Source organism: Rhineura floridana, chromosome 2 (assembly GCF_030035675.1).
Source record: "Rhineura floridana isolate rRhiFlo1 chromosome 2, rRhiFlo1.hap2, whole genome shotgun sequence".
Taxonomy (NCBI): domain Eukaryota; kingdom Metazoa; phylum Chordata; class Lepidosauria; order Squamata; family Rhineuridae; genus Rhineura; species Rhineura floridana.
This window is the reverse complement of record NC_084481.1, coordinates 156666955-156692464: the sequence shown is the minus strand read 5'-3', so window position 1 is coordinate 156692464 and position 25510 is coordinate 156666955. Positions and strand designations below refer to the sequence as shown.

The following is a 25510-nucleotide window of genomic DNA, read 5'->3' as shown; positions in this document are numbered from 1 at the left end:
GGCGCTTACTGACCGCACTTGCAAAATATTGTAGAACTGAATCTCTGTCAATCAATTATGATAAGATGAAAGTTTTGGTCTTTTCTAATAAAAGACCAAAACATCACTGGCGGATAAACAAGTATCCAATTGACCAAGTAGGCTCCTTTAGATATTTGGGACTGAACTTTCATTAAACGGGAGCCTGGCGGCCCCAAGTAAAGGCTGCTATTGCCAATGCACAAAGAACTACAAAGGCGCTTCTTTCCTTCTATTTTAATAGAGGTCAATATCTTCCCACAGCCATACAAGTTTTTGTGACAAAAGTTATTCCACAGCTGCTGTATGGTGCACAAGTTAGTACCTATGAAAAGTATTCCTCCTTTGAAACAGTCCAAAATAGTTTCCTTCAATCCATATTGGCTGTTCCTTGCTGTGTCCCCAGCTATATTCTCCGACTAGAGGTTGGGCTCCCTACCATAGAATCTCGTATTTCGATTTGTAGAATTAAATCAGGGCTAAAAATGATCTTTGCCCCAGTGGGCCTGGCCCCGTGTATTTTATCGGATGTTTTCCAATCCAAATGGAAAGAGATGATAAATACCAAATTACTAAGGCTAGGGTTGTCCATGCCCATGATTCTTAATCCGGGACACGCAAAAGCCAAAGAGAACATTCTCCAACGGATCCGGGATGTTGATTTTCAAGGCCGTCTGATGTTAGTCACCAAATTTAGATAAAATTCAAGACCATTCTTACCTGCCCCTTACTTAAACACTCTGACTATACCTAAATTCCAAAGAGCCTTTACATTGGCCAGTTTTAACACCTTGCCCTCGGCACTTCTGGAGGGCAGATATAAAAAAAACCCCTATAATGAGAAACTATGCCCTTGTGGTGGTGGGGTGGTAGAAACGGTAGAACATGTGCTACTACATTGTCTATTCTATCGAGATCTTAGACTCCAGTTAATCATTCCAATCTTACAAAACATCCCCGGCAGAAATGAGGCTTTCTATGCAAATTATCTTCTATCCGACCAGTCCCACAGATAACAGCTAAGGTTGCTAGTTTCTGTTCTGCTGCTATCCATTGCAGAAGATCCATACTAAGTTGAGGGTTATATACAGATGTAGTTCTGGTTATAATGAAATTTTAATTGTTTAATTGTTCTGTGTTGTTTTTATCGTAAATTGTCACTTTTTACTGATGTATACATTTATGTTGGTCTATGACCGCAATAAATTTATTCATTCATTCACTTTTGAGAAGAGGTTGCAGCATTTGAGGCTTTTTAGTTAAGAGAAGAGGCAAGTAAGAGGTGACATGATAGAAGTTTATAAAAATTATGCATGGCATGGAGAGAATGGATAGAAATAAGTTTTTCTTTCTCTCTCATAACACTTAGGACTTGAGGACATCCAATGAAGGTGAATGCTGGAAGATTCAGGACAGATAAAAGAAAGTACTTCTTCATGCAGTGCATAGTTAAGCTATGGAACTCGCTCCCAAAGGAGTGATAGCCACCAGCTTGGAGGGCTTTAAAAGAGGATTAGCCAAATTCATGGAGGATAAGGTATCAAAGGCTAATAGCCGCAATGACTATGGTCTACCTCCACACTCAGGAGCAGTATGCTTCTGAATACCAGTTGCTGGAAACTACAGGAGGGGAGAATGCTGTTGTGCTATGGTCCTGCTTACAGGTTTCCCACAGGTACAGTGAGAACAGGATGCTGGACTAGATGGGCCATTGTCCTAATCCAGCAGGCTCTTATGTTCTTAGGATACTAAATGAGCATAGGATTGCACGTCTAATCCTGCAGCCTTCCTCTCCACATGAAACAGCTTAAGTTGGTTATATGAAGTGAAGTGGATAGCGTGGGGAAAAATATAAATAAAAAAAAAGTTATTTCCAATAAATGTTCTATGTTCGGCAAAAAAGTTATACTGGTAAAAAACGTCCTACAAGAATTAAAATGAATAATTAGGGTGGTGATCGTAGTGGTAAGTTATAACTTTATTTGGAGAAAAATATAATGTGGTGGCTTCCTGAAATACTGTGATAAAAGCTCATGCCATAATACATTAGTGGTTTTAAAGCCCCACTTTAAAGGATATTTAAAAAAATGTGTGTCATACTTTATGGAGGCCCCTGGAAGACTATTACCAAGGCAATTATAATCAGAAAAACCGGAGATGCGGGAGATATGAAGGGAAGCATCGCTCCTGGTTGTCCTGAAGTACAGACTTGTTTCTTCCATGCGATTGAGTGCTAGCGGGGAAGCAACAGCGAGTCCTGTGTCAGAAAGAGGCGGCTCCTCATGTGGCAGGGCACTTCCACAGGTCCCGCCTTCTGCCCTCTTTTCCCACTCTCGTCGCGAGGACTAATAGATCTCGCTCTCTACGTTCTCTTCGTCATCTCTGCTCCGATTTTGCGTCTACCGTTCGATTGGCTCGGCGCTCGTCCGTGGCGGCTCCAGACTCGACTGCTAGGCGCTCGATTAGACAACCTGGCCTCGGTAGTCACTCGGAGCGGCAGCGGCGATAGCAACTGCAGGGAGACACCATCGCCGGTTTGGCGTTGTTCCTGCCGGACCAGGCCTCGACCAGTTCGGAACGCGCCACCCACATCGCTCCGGTCCTTTCCGGGATCTGAGTGCTCCAGGCCTTGGTCGGTCAGTCCCTAGCCCAGGTAGGCTCCGGGCCTAGAGGCTCCGGGCCTGGTTTCCCTCTGGAGGTTGCCAGGCTCTGTGGAGCCGGCGGGAAGAGGGAGTAGCGGCGGCCCTGATGGGTAGGGCCGGCCGTAGAGTCGGGGAGTCTCAGCTGAAGGGCGACTCGCGTGGGCTGGGCGAAAGGGGGAGCTGGCCCGGCGCCGCGTTCCCCCACTCCACCCCGCCCATCCTGGAACGTTGAGCTTCCCGTTCTTCTGCCGAGGAGGCTGCCTGGTTGCCGCGTCCACCTTCTGCTTGCTTGGGAAACTGGCTTGCCGTACTCTCGGCATCGTTGGCCTTGTTTCCTGGAATCCGCGATGCGAGCATCTCAGGCCCACCCAGTGGTGTTTCCGGAGCCGTCCGTCCTCGTCTAAATAAGAGGCCTCTGTTTGGAGCGAGCGTTTCCTTTTGATGCCTCTGCCGGCTTAATTTAATATTTGAAAATGTTTTTGCTTCCTCTTAGCACACGTAAACATTTCCACAGTTTCTCCCTCGTGCTCTTTTTCTCTTCAGAGGGGAGATTGATTACCACTAAAATTTCATGTGAGAGTAGTTCACGTGCGATTTCTGTGAGTACTTGCTTGAGAGTAAGCCCTGTTGGGTGCATTGGGGATTCCTGTTGAGTAAATGTGCACGAGGTTGCATTGTAAATTGGCTGTTATCTCCATGTGTATTTTTATTAGTGTGAGGAAGTGAATGCAGCTTAACCCTAAACACACACACACAGCAAAACCCTTACAGAATATGGCAAGTTACCATTGCGTGTGTGCACGTGTGCTAGAAACAAAAACAACTGAAGCCTTCATGTTTTCCTTTTACTCCAGCTTTAAAATCTGGATTGTGTTTGGTTATTAAAAAACATTATCTATGCTGGCAGGTTATTATAACACATAAAAAGGAAGGGAAGATAAGTTTTGCTGGGCAATCTTAGGCTATATCTTCCTATAAGATAGGCTTCTTCGGTTTTCCGCAAACTGTTGTTGTGAAATAAATGTGAAGCATCTCTTGCAGAGAAATAGTATTTTACTTGGAAACAATTGTATTTTTGTTTCTGTAAAGATACACCCCCTCGTTATTACATCTAATCATATGATGTGTTGTGTGTGATATGGCTGTGCAAAGATCATGTGTATCTATTTGTTTAGTGTCATAGGTTAGGAGTGACACAATCCCTTTGCCTTGTATATTGTTTTAAAAAGTTGGTTCTGTAAAGTTAATAAGTATTGTAAAATGTTCTGCTTTTAATATAGCAGATGAAACATATATAGCATTACACTGTTTAGGGCACACAGTTAATCCCTTTTTTCCCATTGTGAAGCAAGCATGTTGGCTCTCTCTATGAGCTATTCTAGGCATTGTAAGATGTCTGATAGAGGATTATGCAGAGGGAATATAAATTCACTTTATAAGATCATATATATAAAACCTGTGGACATCATATGCCAAAATATTTTTTGGGGAAGTGCGTGTTACTAAAAGGAAAGTGTAGCTTGAAATAATATTCTTTTAGATAAGCCATTAGAAATACTCCTAAGAATGCTGTTGAAATCCCCTTGCTGGCTTTTTCTTCAGGTGGCATGCAAGAATGAGCCTGAATTAATAAAATGTAATTAGTAAATAGTTTAGAGAAGAAGAAGTCCTGAAGTCCTACTTGGCTCTCTCAACCCCCCTCCTTCCTGCTGCTAGCCTAAAATGGCTACTTTCCCCCCAAACAACCCATTGCACGGTTACATTGAAGTATACTTAATTTTAGATGAGTTAGTTTGATGCAGTCTTAAAATGTAACCTCCTGTTATGCTTGTGTTGTGGTATGTAAAACTGGATGATGTGACGTCCGTAAGTTGTGAGGTGAGTTTCCCTCTACAAATTTTAGGAAATATGCTTCTGAGGAAAGGACAACAGGACATAATTTTTCATAAGAGTTTGTTTTGAACGGATGGTTTAATGTGATGTGCTCCTGCTGTGAGGAAGGGTGGGATATAAATCTAATAAATAATAATAATAAATAACCAGGTCATTGTGTAATATAATTGCAGTGCCATAACATAATGTGTATATACATTGTGTAATACATAGTTTTCACAAGGTCTGTGCCTCAGTATGTTCTTTCTGATTTGACAAGTTCCACTCAATGTTATGCTGCTTTAGGGTGACTCAATGAAGTGCTATTAATGAAAGCTTGCTTCAAAAATGGTCTTTTAATGACCTTCTTTTCAACTTTGTCATATTTGCCACTCTGAAGTATCCTTTGTTTTATTATTAAACCCAAACTTATTTTTTCCCTTTATGTCTTCTTTAGATTGTCATTCAGGAATGCACTAGTTTCAAACCGACAAGTTCTATCATTTGTGAATCTGCTTTTCTTTTGTTTTAGGTAAGAAAATTATTGGAACTATTCTTTCATCTTTTATGTATTGGATTGAGTTGTAAACAACTGATAGTCTTGCCATTTGACATTGGGTTCGTAGAAGTCTTATGTTTGAGAAACTCAGTGGTTTCTCCTTCAAGTATATGAACAACTGATTTTGATTGCATTATTATATTATTATTTGTAGGTGTCTTTAAAAAAATGAATTCTTTAGGATTGTGACTGTCTTTTTCACTCATGTGAACAGGAGTATTCAAAAGATTTACACTGTTTTTTATGTTTTCTCGTATCACCCGAGGCTGGCTTAAGGTCTTCTCCCCCCCCCTTAAAAAAATAGATTAGGTACTGTATGTAAACTTACTCCACTCAGCCCCTCTTTTTTAAACAGCAAAGCAGAATCAGTTTTTAAAATGTTGAAAAACTTCTTTGGGAAGTAGAAGAGAAAATTACTTGGGGAGCAGAGAGGGAAATTTTAGTGAGTTCTCCAGTTCCCAGTGAATTTAGCAGTGTGCACAGAAAACTTCTGTAATGAATAGTAAGAACCGGTTTTCCCTGAGTTTGGTCTAGGAGGAAATTATATTTCAGATAAAAATGTGGTGAATGTGTATCCACAGCAGGACCATTTGGGCACATTTTAAGACTAGCTTCTCAGAAATGGGAAGCCCCGGAAAACCCCCCAAAGAATTGAAAGAAAAATACACTTTTCCCCCCTGGGCTTTCACATCTATAGGTTCTGCTATTGCAACATTGATTTTCTCTCATGAAGGTCAAAACTGGCCAGGTCTGCACTTGGCTGATAAAAGAAGACTTATTGTGCTTCACAATTTGATAAGAATTTGTTCTTCAAACAAAAATGCCAGATACTGCAGAGAGGTTGCATGTGGTGCCACAGGAATAAAACTTGTCTATTATGACAATTCATGAATGTCTGTTTTGATTCATGAATAGTATGAACTGAAATGGGCAAATTAGTTTCCAGCTTATTGTACAGGATCCTTTGGAAAAATACATGCTCATGTGTGGGAATATAACTTTCCACCTTCTGCTCCAAACTTGAAGCATTAGCAAGAAATGGTTCTGGAGAGAGCTCCTGGAACTACTTAACTGCACTCCCACTATGCTGAAGGCTTTGAGTGTAGGACATGGGAGCTTCAAGAGAGTTAGGTGCAAGGATCTGCTTTGAATTTTTTTGGGTGTATTCATTTATAGCATCTGCTTCAATTGAAGTAGTATCTGCAATTCAACATTTGTAACAGTTAAAACCAAGCAATATAACAAGATATTAAAGACATGTAAAAACAGCTACCAAAAGTAAAATAGCTGAATAATAGATTTACATTTTCTGTTATTTCAGCCCATCAAAAGCACCTTCTTGAACAATCACTGCCTGTGAACAGTCATCAAAGTAGGGGTCAAGGATACTTTTGTTAGAAGTGTATTTCATAGAGTGGATGGTACAATGGAGAAGGTCTGGGTCCACATCCTTGTATCTCACATGGGTGCGTGAAGCGACATGGAACAGAGTCTCCCCAGCAGGTTGGGAAAGTACAGATGGGGAGGTGTATATGGAAAAAGGCATTTTCACAAGTATGCAGGATCCAGCTGTTTACTGCTTTAAAAATCAGAACCAACACTTTAAATTGGGCCTGGAAACAAATAGGCAGTTACTGGCAGCTGATAAAACAAGCATAGTATGTTCTTTACAAGGTGTACCCATCATAACACAAGCTATTGAATCTTGGAGCATCTGGGGCTTCCAAACAGTGTTTAGAGGCAGCCTTACATAGAGTTCATGGCAGTAATCCAAATGGGAGGTTACAAAAACATGGATGATTGAGGCCAGGTTCCTGTTTGAGTGAAGCAACCATGGTTCTCTCAGAAGTTACTAATATAGTTTTAGGGGAAGGTAATTCAAATGTGTGTGTGCAGACGTACCATTTGAGGCACTTCTAGTTTCTTTCCATCTTTCTACCTTTCCTTATTGCTGTGAACAGTTTTTTAGAAATTGATTTCTATCCCACCTTTTGATCCAGAAGGAATTTCAAGGTGGCTTTCATTAAAAAATTGCATTAAGGCTGCTTCTACGTCATCCAGCATATGCTATTTCCCAGACAGTAGTACATCTTCCTCCAAAACTACAGTTCTCATTATGTAATTGTTTCCTTTCATCCTGCAGAGTGCAGCTGCCAGGTTAGTATCTAGGGCATCAAGATGGGATCATGTAACACCGATCCTAAAAATTCTGCACTGGTTGCCTGTGTGCCACTGGGCGTAATTCAAGGTATTAGTAATGGTTCACAAAGCTGTAACAGCTCAGGACCCAAATGTTTGCAGGAGTACCTCCTCCGTTACCTGCCAACTCTGTCCTTAAGATTGAGGAGGGGTGGGCTCTTCTCACTGTCCTCATCAGGATTTTTGGAGTGTGATTTGTAGAAGGGCCTTCTCTGTGGTGGGCCCCCGATTCTGGAATTGTCTCCCTGTGTAGGTATGCCTATTGCCCATATTGTTGATCTTATTAGAGTTTTGTAGTTTGATGATGGAATGTTTAATCCTTGGCAGCAATATTTCAACATTATTTATTATTTAACTCAACTCAGCAATATTTAACTCAACTTTTAATGAGTTAATAATTTTGTTTTTAGGTATGTTTTTACTGTTTGTGTTTATAGTGATTATGTGTTTGTACATCACCCTGAGCTCCTTGGAAGGAAGAGTGGCAAATAAATGAATGCTTGGAATATTATTCTGTCTCATTCCCATGACTGCCTGGTCCTCTGCTTGGTTGCATGCTCATTATTGTTTATCTTCAGGACTCTGGGTCTTGTTTCTGTCCAAGGGTAGAGAGAGAGGAACCAAGTGTGGCAGTTATGCCTTGCATCAGCTGCTGAGCCACAGTAGTTGGGCCTGTAATTCTTCACAGTATATTTTTAGACTTGCATTACCTGCAAACTCTGCTAATTATTTTTATATATAGTGTAATTAATGTATAATTTCACTGTTCAAACACTTTTGCAGATTACTATTTATTTATTTATTTGGCATATTTACACCCCACCTAACTAAAAGTTCTTGAGGTAGCTTACAATATATTTAACATGCAACAACACAGACAAGAGTTGCCCGAGTAGGGAAAAGTGTATACGTTTTTTTACCCAAACCTCAGAAAGTCTGGGTCATGATAGATCTAATATTGATTGATAAGGTAAAGGTCCAGTGCAGATTTGTGAGGGGCACGCCTCTATATATCATTGTGAATTAATGGCTGCCTTCTGCCATTGAGCTAGTGGCTTCTTGGGCCAGTTGCTGTTCATGTTATTGTTTTCTTGGAGTTTTAGTAATAAAAGTTTAGTAGTAGAGGGCAAACATAGGACTCTTAAGGGCGCAATCCAACTCGTATTTACGCTGGGCTGAGGGGAGTTGGATGTGGTGGATCCCCAGCTGAGCCGGCAGGGTTTGGGCTCCACCAGCATAGCTCAGCCATGGTGGAGCTGGGACCCTGCCGGCTCAGTTGGGGGTGTGCTGGTGAAGTCCAGGTTGGCGAAACGGGTGCCGGCAGAAACTAGCGTAAGGCCCCAAAAAGGGCGTTATGAGGGTATGTTGGAGGAGGGGCTGGGGAGGGCTTACGCAACATCTGACTCCATTACTCAACATCTGACTCCTGTTTGGAGTGCTCCTGCAGGTCCCGAGAAAAAGGTTGGTCTAAGAAAATAATTATAATAGAAGTCTTACTCTCCAGTAGGGACTTCTCCAGTGGGCACCAGGACACCCCCCAAGGGGGTATTGTTTTCATCTCCTGTTGCTTGAGGCAGGAAAGAGTTAACCCTCGAAAAGACTCTCACCTTAACCCCTCCCATGGTGTGACAGTTCGTTTTCCTGCCTGGCTTGAGCAGTACTGTTATTGCCTTGCTTTTCAGTCTGGCTGGCTTATACCCTTACTTAGAATCCCAAGTCTTTGCCTACTGTTGTTGATTGTGTTGCATCGCAGTGGTTTGTCTGCCAAACCTCTGTACCATCAGTGCTTTTCCTTGCTTCAACCACGAGACTTCTTAGCCTCCATAGATCTAACCGAGGTGTATCGCCATGTGCTAATCCATCCTCAGCATTGCAAGTACCTCCGCTTTGCTTATGACAATCAACACGACCAGTACAGGGCAATTCCCTTTGGCTTGGGATCAGCTCCAGGGGTCTTCACGAACATAATGGTGACCTTTGTGGCTCAGCTCTGTCAAGAGGGAGTGCATCTGTACCCACACTTAGATAACTTTTTGATTCGGTTGCAGACAATACAATAACATCAAGACATTCATGTCACCCTAGTGCCCCCAGAGAAACATCTTTCTGGTGAGTAAAACAGTTCCATTCATGAGAACCGCCTTTTTCTTTTACATTCATGCGTGCTGCTCCCAGCTGAGCTGACATTCCGCTGGCCTGGCAGCTCCCAAACGGCAAGTGGATGCCATGGAACTTCCCACTGGCTCCTCCTCCACCGGCGCCCTTTCTGCTGGCTTCCCCTGAGTTGGATTGCTCTGTAAAATGTGTGCTGTCTTTCTCTTGTGATTTCCTTATATTGGTTAATCTAGTTGCTTACTGAATGTTGTAAGAAGTCTTTAAGGAAAGCAGCAAAGCAGATACTGAAGCAATCGGTGTGGAACTATGAACACCTGTTTTGGCTGTTGATGGCTTATGCTAATACTGGCCCACTGCTGTGGACCTTAACATTCAGGGTTATAGCTTCAAATTTACAAATGAACTTTATTGCATGATACACAGTCAGAAGGTTTGTTCTGATAAGGGACTTACATTATGCATGGCAAGCAAATAAATGTTGCTGGCATTTCATAGTTAAATATATGCACCTTCCATGAGCTGAGTGAGATCTGGGTGCTTAGTCTCACACCCTTATCTTTAGAGCAGTGGTTGTCAAACTTTTTTCCCCACGGACTACTTGAAAATTGCTGATGGTCTTGGCAGACCACATAATTATTCTTCTGCCTGTTGTGGGTGCTGTATAATTTTTGAATTGTATTTTTATTGCTTCTTTTATTTCTTATATTGTATTTTATTGTATTACAATTTGCATTCCATAGAATTCAAATTGTAATACAAAATAGATACAATAAAAGAAACAATAAAAATACAATTCAAAAATCAATACGAATATTTAATACAGACTTGCCCTGGACTACTTGAATGAAGCTTGCAGACCACAGTTGGGGGACTTCTGTTTTAGGTGTTGCCTTGGAAGTGCCAACTGTCAGCAGGAGAAGATTTGCCTCTGCCATGGGGATGAGAGAGTTCCAGCTGCTAAGCTCTGTTCCTTTTCCTCAAAGGACCTGCTGCTTGGCAACTGCCAGCAAGAAAATACTGCTTCCATCATGAAATGAGCAAGATCCAGCTGCCCTGCTTCCTTGCCTCAGGATTTTAGTGGTATGAACCTGGGAAGAGCAAGGATGCAACCAGAAAATGCTGCCTGAATAAATCAGGTTCCATATGAATATTGTGTAATTCTTATTTTTGTAAGCTGCCTTGAGGGCCTCTCAGGACTGTAGAGCAAAGATACAGGTATTCTAAATAATAGTAAATATAGGTAGTGATCTTTACTCGTAATGTGATGATTTATTCCCTGTTACTAGGGAACATTTCGTCTCTTTCACAGGTTGTTCCTCTTCATCCTCTAGATGTGGCTACATTAAAAAAAGTTAATCTTCCAGTAGGAATTCAGCCTCTTGTGAAGCAGGTCTTGATTTTTATTGCAAGGATTTATTGGGTATTGTAAATGCTGTTGGGGAGCATGGAAGTTAGCCTTTTCTGGGTGTAACACTGCCTTCCTTAATAATTCTTGTTCACTTTTTTGGTTTTCCTTTTACTCATTTTTATAACTGATGGATGCAGTATTTGACCAGTGTCTTGGTCTGAACCTTTTGTAAATTGCCTTTTTTAGTCTGAGACTGATATTGGTGCTGTAATACGGTCTGAGATGTGGATGTATGAGACATGTGCAGTGCATTCCTAAACCTGTTCATTCAGAAGTCTCATTAAGCTCAACGAGTCTTACTTTCTAATAATGGTGATTAGGACTGCAACCCATGCCAATACATGTGGTGGTTTCTGCTGTTTGGATTCCACGCTGGCCTTGCTCTTTCTGCTTTGAACAAATTTATTTTATTTTATTTATTTATTTAATTTATATCCCACCCTTCCTCCGAGCAGGAGCCCAGGGCGGCAAGTTATATATTTATTTATTACATTTATATACTGCCCCATAGCCGAAGCTCTCTGGGCGGTTTACAGCAATTAAAAACATTAAAAACAAATATACAAATTTTAAAACACACAAAAAATTAAAAACACAATTAAAAAATATATATATATATATATATATATAAAAACACATGCTAAAATGCCTGGGAGAAGAGGAAAGTCTTGACCTGGCGCTGAAAAGATAACACTGTTGGCGCCAGGCAATGGCTGGATGACCATTAATGGATGACATGAAACAAATGAAGTAGAAAGGCATAAAATTTAAGTTCTGAATCAGGATAGCTTTCCTGGTGTCCTCCAGATATTTTGGACTCCAGTTCCCATCAGCCTCAGCTAACATGGCCAATGACCAGGTATAATGGGAGTTGCAATCCCAAACATCTGGAGGGCACTATGTTGGCTACTCTTGTCCATCAGTGAAAGAAGCAAGGATTGGACAAATGTAGCAAAAGATTCTAAGATTACTTCTTGTGGAGTATTTTCTTTAGAGTTGGGTTGGGCAAAAATGATGTCCTCTAGATGTTATGGACTACAGCTCCCATTGTCCATGACCTTTGGCCATTCTAGCAGGGGTTGATATGAGTTGTAGTCCACAAAATCTGACAGGCACCATCTTGGCTACCACAGCTGTAGAGGATCTTTTATGTGCATCGTGGCTCCCAAAACCTTCTATTCCTTTAATATAATTAATCATTCCTTGCATGTTTTATGATATTCTCAATTTAGCGCAGCACCGTTTTCTTTTTTCCAAAAGCTGCTGTTAATTAATCCAGGTTTGTAATTAACATACAGTCATCATTGGTGACTCGGAGCCCTGATTTGCCGTGTATTCCATAGCATATGGTGATTGCACAAATTTGAATGGCTTCAAAAGAAAAGAAAAGTCATGAAGAATAAAACCATCAGTAGCTACTAGCCATGATGACTATTTTCTACCTCCAGTATTGGAGACAGTATGTCTCTGAATACATGGGAGAACTGGAGTGCTTGGTCTTAGAGGAGAGGATTGATATAGTGAGCATAACGGAGACCTGGTGGAATGGAGAAAACCAGTGGGATACGGTTATCCCTGGATATAAACTATATTGGAAGGACAGTGAAGGATGTATTGGTGTCGGAGTCGCTCTATACGTGAAAGAAGGCATTGAATCCAGCAAGCTCGAAACCACAAAAGAGGCGGACTCCTCCACAGAATCGTTGTGGGTGGTGATACCATGCCCCAGGAGGGATTTAATACTGGGAACAATCTATCGTCCCCCTGATCAAAATGCTCTGGGAGATCTGGAGACGAGATATGAAATTGAGGAAGCATCCAAACTAGGAAATGTAGTAATGGGTGACTTCAACTACCCGGACATAGACTGGCCGCATATGTGTTCCAGTCACGACAAAGAAGCAAAATTTCTAGATATTCTAAATGGCTATTCCCTAGACCAGTTGGTCATGGAACCGACCAGAGGGACGGCAACCCTGGACTTAATCCTCAGTGGGGACCGGGACCTGGTGCGAGATGTAAGTGTTGTGGAACCGATTGGGAGCAGTGACCATAGTGCTATTAAATTAAACATACATGTAACTGGCCAATTGCCAAGAAAATCCAACACGGTCACATTTGACTTCAAAAGAGGAAATGTCACAAAAATGAGGGGATTGGTAAAAAGAAAGCTGAAAAACAAAGTCCAGAGGGTCACATCACTCGAAAATGCTTGGAAGTTGTTTAAAAACACTATATTAGAAACTCAACTGGAGTGCATACCGCAGATCAGAAAAGGTACCGCCAGGGCCAAGAAGATGCCAGCATGGTTAACGAGCAAAGTCAAGGAAGCTCTTAGAGGCATAAAGTCTTCCTTTAGAGAATGGAAGTCTTGTCCGAATGAAGAGAATAAAAAGGAACACAGACTCTGGCAAAAGAAATGCAAGAAGACAATAAGGGATGCTAACAAAGAATTTGAGGAGCACATTGCTAAGAACATAAAAACCAACAACAAAAAATTCTATCAATACATTCAAAGCAGGAGACCATCTAGGGAGGCGATTGGACCCTTGGATGATAAGGGAGTCAAAGGTGTCCTAAAGAACGATAAGGAGATTGCAGAGAAGCTAAATGAATTCTTTGCATCTGTCTTCACAGTGAAAGACATAGGGCAGATCCCTGAACCTGAACTAACATTTGCAGGAAGGGATTCTGAGGAACTGAGACAAATAGTGGTAACGAGAGAGGAAGTTCTAGGCTTAATAGACAATATAAAAACTGACAAATCACCGGGCCCAGAATGATCAAGGGGATGGAGCGACTCCCTTACAAGGAAAGGTTGCAGCATTTGGGGCTTTTTAGTTTAGAGAAAAGGTGGGTCAGAGGAGACATGATAGAAGTGTATAAAATTATGCATGGCATTGAGAAAGTGGATAGAGAAAAGCTTTTCTCCCTCATAATACTAGAACTCGTGGGCATTCAAAGAAGCCGAATGTTGGAAGATTCAGGACAGACAAAAGGAAGTACTTCTTTACTCAGCGCATAGTTAAACTATGGAATTTGCTCCCACAAGACGCAGTAATGGCCACCAGCTTGGATGGCTTTAAAAGTAGATTAGACAAATTCATGGAGGACAGGGCTATCAATGGCTTCTAGCCATGATGGCTGTGCTTTGCCACCCTAGTCAGTGGCAGTAAGTTTTTAAAACCAGTTGCCGGAAGCCTCAGGAGGGGAGAGTGTTCTTGCACTCGGGTCCTGCTTGCGGGCTTCCCCCAGGCACCTGGTTGGCCACTGTGAGAACAGGATGCTGGACTAGATGGGCCACTGGCCTGATCCAGCAGGCTCTTCTCATGTTCTTATGTTCTTACATTTGTTGGGAATCACAAGTGGGGAGAGTATTGTTGCATTCAGGTTTTGCTTGTGGGCTTCCCATAGATTTCTGGTTGGTGAGAATAGGAAGTTGGACTAGATGTGCCTTTGGTTTGATCCAGCAGAGCTCTTATATTCATGTCTTACTCTTTGGGGAAAAAACCCTCTGTCCATTGGACATAAGTCAGTTCCAGTGCTGATTTAACTCTTATTAATTGGTGCTGATATTTTGCATCAGACGCCACCTGCTTCTTTCTGCAAAAAGCACTGCTGCTGTTATTAAACTTGGTAATTGCTTGTTACACAAAAGGTCTCCAAGCTACTTAAAACATAAGTAAAAATACAGTACTATACACATTCATACAAAAACACAAGTGGCTCATAAAAATAGACAAAGTCAATAAAGCTTTTTGAAAATAAAAAAATACACAACATAGTTCCCCCGTAGCACCAGCAGAAAGCTTTGGCAGCACACTAACAGACAATATCCTAGTCCAGTGTTTCTCAACCGGTGTGCCTCCAGATGTTGTTGGACCACAATTCCCATCTTTCCTGACCATTGGCAATGCTGGCTGAGGCTGATGGGCGTTGTGGTCCAACAACATCTGGAGGCACAACGGTTGAGAAACACTGACCTAGTCCATCAAAAACCTGGGAAAAAAGGCAGGTTTTTACCTGGTGCTGAAAAGATGCCAATGAACGCATCAGGCGGGCCTCACCTGGCGATCAAGGCAGGGCTTGGGATGTGGCTGAATGGATTATTGGGGGTTCCAGGTGAGACAGTCATGAGCTGAGGCACTTCAGACTGCCTTCGGACTATTGCAAGTTCTTCCAAGTCTTGTACTCCATGAGATTACATGCCTCTTCCTTGGAGAAGGTGTCTGGTTTTGGGTTGCAAACTGGCATCTGTATTTTTTGATTCTGCTCTTGATTAAAAAGGCCTTAATATGGTTGCTAGAATTATTCTATAGATACTCGGAGTTGAATAATATATATACACACTTATCCAAAATCCAGCAGACCTCTTCACCAGGTAGATGTTTTACATTCCTTCAGAACGTTGATGAGTGAATCTAATGTATATTATTGATGGGATGTTCCTTGGGATGTCCAAAAGGCTCTCATGTGCCAGATTATTAATTCTCAAAGGGGTTAATGTGCGTGTAATTAAGAATAGCTTTGCATTTTCTGTAAAGTGTGAGTGACTCCAGCTTCTGCTCCCTATTTTGGGTCAGATGTGAAGGGGGTGGGGAGATATTTCTATTCCCTCTTTGCATAAGGAATGGAAACAAGATGAGATGAAGTTCAGTTGCTTCTATGGAATGCATGAAGTGGCTATAAATGGTTGTGGGTGGTATCAACACAGGAGTCTTCTGCAGTGTGGTATCGGTGTATTCTTTGTAAAAGGTTTGGTTAGATTAAATCTTAAACATGACTGACTTTACCAATGTGATCATACAGTTGTGTAGCTCTTTTAAAAACTAAAAACATCAGGGTTGAAATAAATTAAGCCTGGGTGTTCCACCTGTTGAGAACACTATTGCCTCCAGGACTAGTCATATTCAACTCCAAGAACAGAAAAAAGAACCACCACCCTGTAATTGTACTCCTAATAGATTTGGAAAGTTAATCAATCAAATGTATACAAATTAACTTTATGTAAACTTGATTTATTATATTGGTGAGCAAAGCAATTGCTCAAGAAGGTCCCCTTGAGGGTTCTCTCTGTTAACGTTCCTTAGCAAGGAAAGTTTCTCTTCTTGTGACTGATTTAAAGTATCCCTTTTGATAAGCAGCTGTTGTCTTGTGTCAGCAGTTTGGAAGTTGTTCTCAGTAAAGTTTGTCATAAGAATTCCCCAGTTTCATACTTTATGACTTGTTGGTTTGTAGTATTTGATGAGGTAAGCTTCTGGAAATCTAGTTGATAGTGTGCTTGACCTGGATATACATTCAGATCCAATCTCGGTAGTGTACCTGCTATGTGATCTTGGCTAGATCACTAATTTTTGTCTGTTACATAACTCACTGGAGTATTACTGGCATATTCTGTAAGTGTTATGAAGTGAAATAGCAACAATAAACTTAATTTGTTCTGCTATCTTGCTCATAGAAGATTTTTTTTAAGGGGAAACTGTCTTGACTGGAAAATATTGTTATTCTAAAATAATTCAAAATACATATGAAAATGGAACTAACACAAACCAGTTCTTATGATGAGTTATTTCAAATGGTTTGACAAGAATATCCATGTAACAAACTGAATGTGAAACAGGTGTTCAGTGAAGTGTAGCTAATAAGAGGGAGGCTTGCTGCTTGTTAAATCTCCAGCTGTACATTTGTGCATTGCTGATCGTACAAATTCAAGTCTTTTAGAAGGAGAGAAGTTTTTCTTGGAAGACTATTATTCATGATTATTTGCAGGCCATCTTCTGTGTAGTAGATTCGAAATGGAAATGTTGGTCCTGGGATGCTCATTCTGCAACCTAAAACAGATTTGTCTTGAGTGCACCACAGCTATAACGTTGTGACCCCCGCCCCCGGGAATCTTATAATGATAAAAGTAACACTGTGTGTGGGGGGATTGTTAACTATTATAGAAAGCGAGAGACGAGTTTGTATTGACCTCTTGGAAACCTTTGGTTTAAGTTTGCTTTTGAAATATATCTTCACTATCCAGATTTCCATGAGGACAGCCTTGCAAGGGGTGAATGGCATTTCTGTAGTTTTTTGCCACTTGTGATCCGGTGTCTGTCGGTGACTCATTCCCCTGCGCTGAGACAGTGAAAGCCATGAAGGTTGTACCAGAGAAGAATGCTGTTCGAATCCTGTGGGGCCGAGAACGGGGCACACAAGCTTTAGGAGCACAACGCCTTCTGCAGGAGCTAGTGGAAGACAAAACCCGTTGGATGAAATGGGAGGGCAAGGTAAGGTTCTTCATGGCACACTTTCAAATCAGATGAGCTTAGGAAGCTGCCTTACACAGAGTCAGAACTTTGTTTCAGCTAGCTCAGTATTGTCTGCACTGATTAGTAAGGGTTTCAGATGTGGATCTTTCCCAGTCCTACCTGAACATTCGCGGACCTGGATCTTTGCTCTCCCACAGAGGTATGGCCTGTTTATGACTTACATGCATGTGGATAATTTGAGTCTTAGGCACTTGTTAGATTTCTAAATATGGTTTAAAAATTTGTATTTTGTATAAGCCAGGTTCTAACTAAACAGAAAAAATATATTTTTTAATTTATAAAACACATGAATGCTCATGGAACAATTGTGAACATATCTGATTTCTTCTGTCCGGCTTTGTGGCAAGGAGGGGTGCTGGTATACATAACAGACAATTTGAGCTCAGACTATGTTTTGTGCTCTTTGACTTTCAGAAAGTTGAGCTACCGGACAGTCCACGTTCTACCTTCCTGCTAGCATTCAGCCCAGACAGGTATACATTTATTTATTTATTGTGCTTTTAATTCTATCTGTCAGAAAGATTTGTGAAGGGAAAAATTCCCCAGCATACCTGGAGCTGCCAGTGAGACCTGCCAAAGAATCTTCCAGCTTCACTATACCAACTGCTACTGACTCTGTTGATTATTTGAAACTATTTGTATGCATGGAATAGTCTTTCTGACCTGTGAAGGAGACCTGTGAAAAACTTGGAGGCAGGAGATGCTCATGTAAACTAGCGAAATACTTGGGGTGGCTGGTTCAGGGACTCTGCAGGAGAGGTGGTAAGTCCTTATGTGCCCTGTGCAGGTTCTGTCCCTGCTATGGTTGTATTCTTTTTCCTTTAGTGAATACAGCTTTTGTACCTCCACTCTCTCAAATGGCACAACTGTAGTTTGGTTGCTTTACGTTTCATAGAACAGTATGGAAGGCAGAGCCATTGAGAACTTAATTCATCCCTATTTGCATAGCCACCCAGGATTCTGTTTCAATTGGTCACCCTAGAGCAGGGGTAACCAACATGGTGCCCTTCAGAGTTTGCTGATTCCATCTCTCATCATCCCTGACTATTGGCTATGCTGGTTGGGACTAATGAGAGTTGGGAGTCCAACAACCTCTGGAGAGTGCTATGTTGGCTACCCCTGCCCTAGAACATGGCAGACGAAATCCAGGAATTGGCTTTAATGTATGAAATAGCTTGGGACCTGGCCTTCATCTAAATATGCCATAAACTGGATTGTTTCAGTGTATGTCAGAAAGAAGTGATATCTGAAAATCAGGAGTGGCTCATCCTCTAGAGATGGGATAATATAGGTTAAGAGAATAAGGTTCTCCAAATTGGGCTATCATTACATGAACATTTTGCCAGTTGGAAAAGATCTGGTCACTTTACTGCTCTACTATGCTTGAATAATGGTCATACCTTTTTAAAGTATTTACTTCATTAGACTGACAAACCATATTTTAACTATTATCTTACCTGTTAATCTTGAAAATATAATTATTAACTTTTAACAATGTTATGTAAGGTTTCTAAAACCTAGCATATGTTGCTGTGAGGCTGGTTAGATGACACTGTTTTTGGCTTATTTTTTAAGTTGGATTCTGAATGGTTTGAGTGTTGGGATTGACATCCCATGAGGATTCTCTGCAAAGTCTCATATTTTTCTCTCATCTGTATGTCTGCTCTACTTCCAATATTATTTGCTAAACAACCTCTCCTCCCTCCCCATCATTCATTTGTTTCTTCTTTTCCTCAGGACTCTTATGGCGTCTACTCATGTGAATCACAATATCTACATCACCGAGGTGAAAACGGGCAAGTGTGTTCACTCTCTGGTTGGGCATCGACGCACACCATGGTGTGTAACCTTTCATCCTACCATTCCAGGGCTTATTGCTTCAGGGTGCCTTGATGGAGAGGTTAGAATCTGGGATTTACACGTAAGTTCCTTTTAATGCATGTTTACCCTCCTCTATGCAGGGCTGATCCATGCAGCACCATACTGATGTATGAACTTCTTCATAGTAGCTTCTTCCCATATCACATCGGTAATATGAAAAGACCCAAATACATGGTTCCTTCCCTCCAAATATCACCTGCTTGCCCTATTGTTCTTGATTGGTTTTATTCTTAGATCCTGAAATGTCAACTCTGCCAGTTGAGAGCGTTATTGCCATGTTGTAGCAGCTATCTTTGCTAGTTAGTTATGGATAAAGCCTTTGGATGACCCATGATTATTTCTTATTTCTGAATTCTGCAAACATTTCATTGAAGGATGACTTTAGGTTTCTAGCATTTTTTAAAAAAAGTGTTCTCTAAGTAGAACTCTCACTCTATCCTGTGAGGTGCGTGTCATAGTTTTTATCTTTCCTCAGTGTGGAAAGGTTAAAATGTTTGTGCACATTCAAATGAGCTGTTTTAATTACTCTGATACATGCAGGGAGTCTCGGGCAACCTAAACAGCATATGGCAGTGTTCCTATAGATAGTGAGACAAATCTCTCTAAAGTTTTGCTGTGCAGTCAGGGCCTCGTATAAAATGGAACCGGATGTGATAATATTTGTGATATGAGTCTAGTTCACCTGTAATGGGTATGGGATCTGGTTTGGGGTAATAAGAGAAACGTGGTATGGGGTCCTGCTTGGAATTTGTGTTTCAAAACCTTAACTCTAGATTTGTTTGCTCTCAGGGTGGAAGTGAGAGCTGGTTTACAGACAGCAACAATGCCATTGCATCCTTGGCGTTCCATCCAACAGCCCAGCTCCTGCTAATTGCAACAGCCAATGAGATCCACTTCTGGGACTGGAGTCGCCGAGAGCCTTTTGCAGTTGTGAAAACAGCCAGTGAAATGGAGCGGGTCCGGTGAGTAGTCCTTCTATATGGGTGTATCTAGTTGGACAGGAACATGAGAGGGACCTATCTTCAGAAGAAATCCTTGAGGTAATTGCTTGGGGCATAGTTACAGAAAAAAAAACCTGGTTCGTTGGTAAACCAGGGGATGAGATGATGAAAGAGTGGTCTTGAAAGCACACAATGTGGTTCAACTGTTCAAGACCTGGCCCTATAGATTTCCCAGGATTGTATATATACAGTGCCTTGCAAACGTAATCAGACCCCTGACCAATAATTGAATTATTGTAATTCAATAATATTACTGAATTACAAATGGTACATTGTAATTTCATTCTATATGATATTTTATTTTGAAACACTGAAACTCAGACTCAATTACTGTAAGGTGACATTGGTTTTATGTTGGGAAGTGTTTGTAAGAAACAAAAAAAACTGAAGCATGTTGCTTGCATAAGTATTCAACCCCCACACATTAATATGTGGTAGAGTCATCTTTCACTGCAATAACAGCTTTAAGTCTTTTGGGGTAGGTATGTACCAGCTTTTCACACAGTGTAAGAGGGATTTTGGTCCATTCTTCTTGGCAGATTTGCTGCAGGTCGTTCAGGTTGGTTAAACATCACTTGTGGACCGCAATTTACAAAGAGCACCACAGATTCTCAGTGAGATTGAGATCAGGACTTTGGCTGGGTCACCTTTTCATTCTTTAGCCACTCCAATGTTGCTTTGGCCTTGTGCTTGGGATCATTATCCTGCTGAAAAGTGAATTTCCTCCCAAGCTTCAGTTTTTTTAATTTCCCTGTATTATGCTCCACCCATTCTTCTTTCAATTTTAACAAGATGCCCAGTCCGTGCTGATGAGAAGCATCCCCACAGCATGATGCTGCCACCACCATACTTCAATGTAGGGATGGTGTGTCTTCAGCATGGGCAGTGTTAGGTTTGTGCCACGCATAGCGCTTTGAGTTTTGGCCAAAAAGCTCTATCTTGGTCTCATCTGACCACAAAACCTTTTCCCACATCACAGCTGGGGCACTCTCATGCTTTCTGGCAAACTCCAGATGTGCTTTCAGGTGGTACTTTTTGAGAAATGGCTTCTTTCTTGCCACCCTCCCATACAGGCCAGTGTTATGTAGAGCTCTTGATATGGTTGACTGGTGCACCATTACTCCACTCCCAGCCACTGAACTCTGTAGTTCCTGCGAAGTGATTGTTGACCTCTCTGTGACTTCTCTCACAAATCTCCTCCTTGTTCGAGCACCGAGTTTTGAGGGACTGCCTTTTCTTGGCAGTGCCTGGGTGGTGTGATGCAGCTTCCACTTCCTGATTGTTGATCCCACTGTGTTTACTGGGATATCCAAAGACTTTTGTACCCTTTTCCTAATCTATGCATTTGTATGACATTATCTCTTGCTTCTGTAGAATGCTCTTTGGTCTTCCTTTTCCTTCAGATCCACAGCCTGACCAATGATCCTTCAACAGTGGGATCTTTATTCTGTCAATGTGACAGCAACTTTAATGGTTCACAGGTGGAGCCAATGGTAAGGTAATTGTGTCCTCGATAGGACAGTTTCTTCGACTGTGTAAACTGGGAGCTTCCACAGCACAGGGGTTGAATACTTATGCAAGCAACATGTTTCAGTTTTTATGTTCCTTACAAACATTTCCCAACATAAAAACAATGTCACCTTACAATCATTGATTTTGAGTTTCAGTGTTTCAAGATAAAATATCATCCAGAACAAACTTACAATGTACCATTTGTAATTCAGTAATATGAGAGCATTGGTCAAGGGTCTGATTACTTTTGCAAGGCACTGTATTATTAATTTACTTACTATATTTTTAATTCTAGCGTTAAAACAATCAGCATAAAACACAGAATTAAAACATATAACCACCACCTAAACAAGAATTCTAGTGGCCTGGAATTTAAAAGGCCTGTGAGAATAAAAAAGTCTTCATCTAGTGCAGAAACAACATTTACAAGCAAGGGGCCACTGTTGAGACGCTCTTTTCCCTTATGGCCACCTACCTTATTTTAGCTTGTGGGGGCACACAACCCCTTATGATGATCAGAGCTCATGGGTAGATACATATGGGAAGAGGTAATCCTTTAGATACTGTGGTCCCAAGGTGTGAAGGGTGTTAAAGGTCAAAATTGCACTTTGAATTGAAGCTGGAAATGGACTGGGAGCCAGTAAAGATGATGAAGTATTGCCGTAATGTGCTCATAATGCTCAGTTGTAGTTAGTACTCTTTCAGCTGTATTCTGTACTGACTGCAGTGTCCAGACAGACTTCAAAGACAGCACCATGTATTATGCATTCCAATATTAGTTTTAACTAATAGCTTTATTGTTATACTAATGTATTCTAAATGTATTTTCTGGTTTTAGCTAATTTATGCTCTTGTTGGAGGAAGGGTCGGGATATAAACGTGATGAATAAAAGCATTTTTCCCCGGAAGAATAGTGGGATAAAGTTGGCAAATAAGAATGTCAGATTAATCAAGTTTTGGCATTATTGCTAAAATCTGCCATAAAATAGCCTTGGCAGCTGGCACTATCTACTAATGCATTTATTTATCTTGGGGCAGCAAGAGACTAGTCATCAACAATTCTGCTTCATCAGAGAGATGTCCCAGTTTTACAGAGTGCCAACTCTTCTAGTTTTTCATTGCATAACTACAGTTTCACACAACCGTAGCATTTCATTATTAATATAACCAGTGTTTTTTTTATTAGAATCATGTAGGGCAGAGATTGGGATACTTGGTTTTACATTATGCACTAGAACATGGATATTTTTCTAAAGAAAATACAAAACATGGGAAGGCACTCTTTTAGTGGTTACTACTGGTACAAGATCTGTTGGCGGCCAGAGTCAGTAAAGCCCAACTCTGCTTCCTGGCAGGCAGACAGTGTCAGATTGCATCATGAGATTTGATCATGCAACCTGTGAAGAAAACAGAAAATAACTGAAAAGACTAGAAGCAGCTCTAGGCTATTATAGGGAGAGGGTTTATGAGAGACTACAAAGAGATGCAGCTAGGTGAACCCGTATGGTTGGGTTTTTTTTGATGCTGCTGTTGTAGGTTGCCCTAACATAGGACAGGTCAAAATAAAGTTAATGCTACAATTTTCTCTGTGTTAAGCACAGTGGTGCTTAGACTTCTTTCAGCAAGAAGGAAAATAGATTTGTAATGACTTATTAGAGAAAGAGAAGTTAATTGTCATACCCGTTTTGAGTCTTGGTAGTGAGAAATGGCAATTGGAAGGTAGCAACTGCCTGTGTCAGTAAAGTTAGTTGGGTTCTGGTAAGTTAATGGAAGTTTATGCATACTTCAGACTCTAATTATTCTGTGATAGTAACCCATAAGCCAATTTGTGCCATTTAGTTCTTTCTTTTTTACATTACGGCTGCAAGGATTGTATGCAGAACTATTAAGCACTATATGCAGAAATAACAAGATATATAAAGACAATCTGTATCAACAACATGTAAGATGTAAATAATTAACCTGAAATAACATAAAGCAAGTTTGTATCTTAGAAAGTAATACGTTCTTTTCTTGAAATTATGCAATTTGTATAACTTCTGATTTATTTTGAAGGGCTTTCTGTTTGGGATTCGGAAGGACTAACTATCTGAAACTGGTATTCATAAACAAAATCTGAACAAAACATTCTGCAGAGGTCATGCCATTTGAACTATTGGATGTAATACTCTGATTCCTGTTTTCTTAGCCTTTTCTTCAGATTTCTCACTCTGACGTAGAGCTTTAAAATCAGTTATTTGTTTATTTTCCTTATAACAACAAGATACAATGGTATCTGAAAAGTGGCAAGCTCACATGCCACTGTAGCCATGCAACTTTCACAGTCCACTGTGTAGTCTACTATGCAGTGCCTGCTAAATGTTGCTTTTGCTAAATTGTGTACAGTGTTACCTTATTCACATGCATGACAGTGTTTCGCCATTTGTCGAATTGGGTACACTTCATGGGAATTAACATCTTCCCCTCTCCACTATTTGGGAATCTGAAACTTTGTGTTTCTTTACATTGTGGCACACTACAGAAATGCAGGAGGTCCTTTTGGATAGGACCTCAAAGTACTGTTTGCTGGAACAGTTTTTTCTGTTATAATTAAATGTTTCTTCTTTGTTTCAGGCTAGTTCGATTTGATCCTCTTGGGCATTATTTACTCACAGCAATTGTTAACCCTTCCAATCAACAGGTAATGATTGTTGTTTTATTCCGTTATTAGACATTTAGCTGTCTTAACCCTGGGAAATTTTACACACATCCTTAAGATATCTCTTGGTGTAGATGTTGCTGTTATATTGCCTGCCTTTCACCCAGACGTCCCGGGGCAGGTTACAACAACCCCAAAATACAGCATTAAAAACAATTTAAAACAACCAGGATCACAAAATAGGGTAGCTTTTTGTATATTGTGTATGGTTGAATCAACATTTGATTGTTGTGGATGTTTGCTATTTTTAAAACTGACTATGAGTGGTCTAGGAGTGCTTGATGTAGAATGGTTAAAACTAAACAGGTGTGAAACTGATGGCATCTGAATAGGAGACCACTGGGTAAATTGCTCTGAGCTTTCTAGAAAAAAAAGAGAGACTGGGATATAGTAATATAGAAGAATAAATGCTTATTCATACTCAGTGTCTGGAAAGTTCCAAGACTGTTTGGCCTTGCTGTGCTGCTGATTGCTTTGTTATTGCAATCATCCATGCTGGTTGGCCCAAAGCCTAATTATCTGTGATCAAGCTTATGAGCTGCATTAGCTCTTTACTGTGTAAGACAGGGGCAGCTAAACCCCTGTTCTGTTCTGAACTGTGCCCCCATTACATTTTCGTGCTCTGTTAGCAAGCCTCCTTGGTAGAAACATGTTTCACATACACATGTTATAGGAGTCTCATGAATTAGGATTGTTAGACAATGGCAGTAGTGTGTCTTGGCAGATTGTATCTTACACTTATACAGATTTTAAAATGGGGATGTCTATTGCATATGGACAGAGAATCAGAATGTACGCATGTAACACTTCAGTAGGGAATACCTCAGTAACAATTGATTTTTGTGTGAGGGAATCAACTGAATAATTCTAACTAAACTAGCACACCTACAACATACATACAAGAGGAGCAAGCATACAAGAGGAGCAAGCACACAAGTCTAAAGAGGAGATGGGGTGTTGAGTTCAGTGCTGCTTAGGGAGGCATGCTAGCCTTCTCTTTCTATCTGGGTTCACATTGCAAACTAGTCCTCTGTCATGCACAGCTGGGCAGGGAGGACCAAAATATGTCTTCTGAAATACACACACTCAAAGGTAGAAAGAGGGATTAGATGTGGAGGCTACAATTTGTAGGGAAAGGACCTTCCGAAGACACAATAGAGAGCAAGAGTCACCTTTTCCTGCCCTATTGGGCAATGCTGTACACCGCCCTGGGAGCTTATTGCTATAGGGCGGTCTAAAAATGTAATAAAATAATAATAATAATAATAATAATAATCTTGAAAAAGTAGAA

The 25510-nt window shown here is 40.8% G+C and overlaps 1 protein-coding gene across 6 annotated transcripts in view; it reads left to right on the top strand.

Moving 5' to 3' along the window:
* The first annotated feature begins 2372 nt into the window (after positions 1–2372).
* The window catches only part of AMBRA1 (autophagy and beclin 1 regulator 1), a 243867-nt gene continuing 220729 nt past the window's right edge, over positions 2373–25510 (top strand). Inside the window, exons 1-8 of one of the 6 annotated variants that reach the window (XM_061610888.1) lie at positions 2377–2671; positions 4990–5064; positions 9339–9399; positions 16839–17085; positions 17542–17600; positions 18865–19048; positions 19798–19970; positions 24135–24201. In XM_061610888.1, coding sequence (XP_061466872.1) covers positions 16951–17085; positions 17542–17600; positions 18865–19048; positions 19798–19970; positions 24135–24201 — 618 coding nt within the window. In that variant the 5' untranslated portion in view covers positions 2377–2671; positions 4990–5064; positions 9339–9399; positions 16839–16950. Of the gene's footprint in view, positions 2672–3154; positions 3260–4989; positions 5065–9338; positions 9400–16838; positions 17086–17541; positions 17601–18864; positions 19049–19797; positions 19971–24134; positions 24202–25510 lie in introns of those variants that run through there. The other 5 variants (XM_061610891.1, XM_061610887.1, XM_061610892.1 and 2 more) reach the window with 5 other exon arrangements.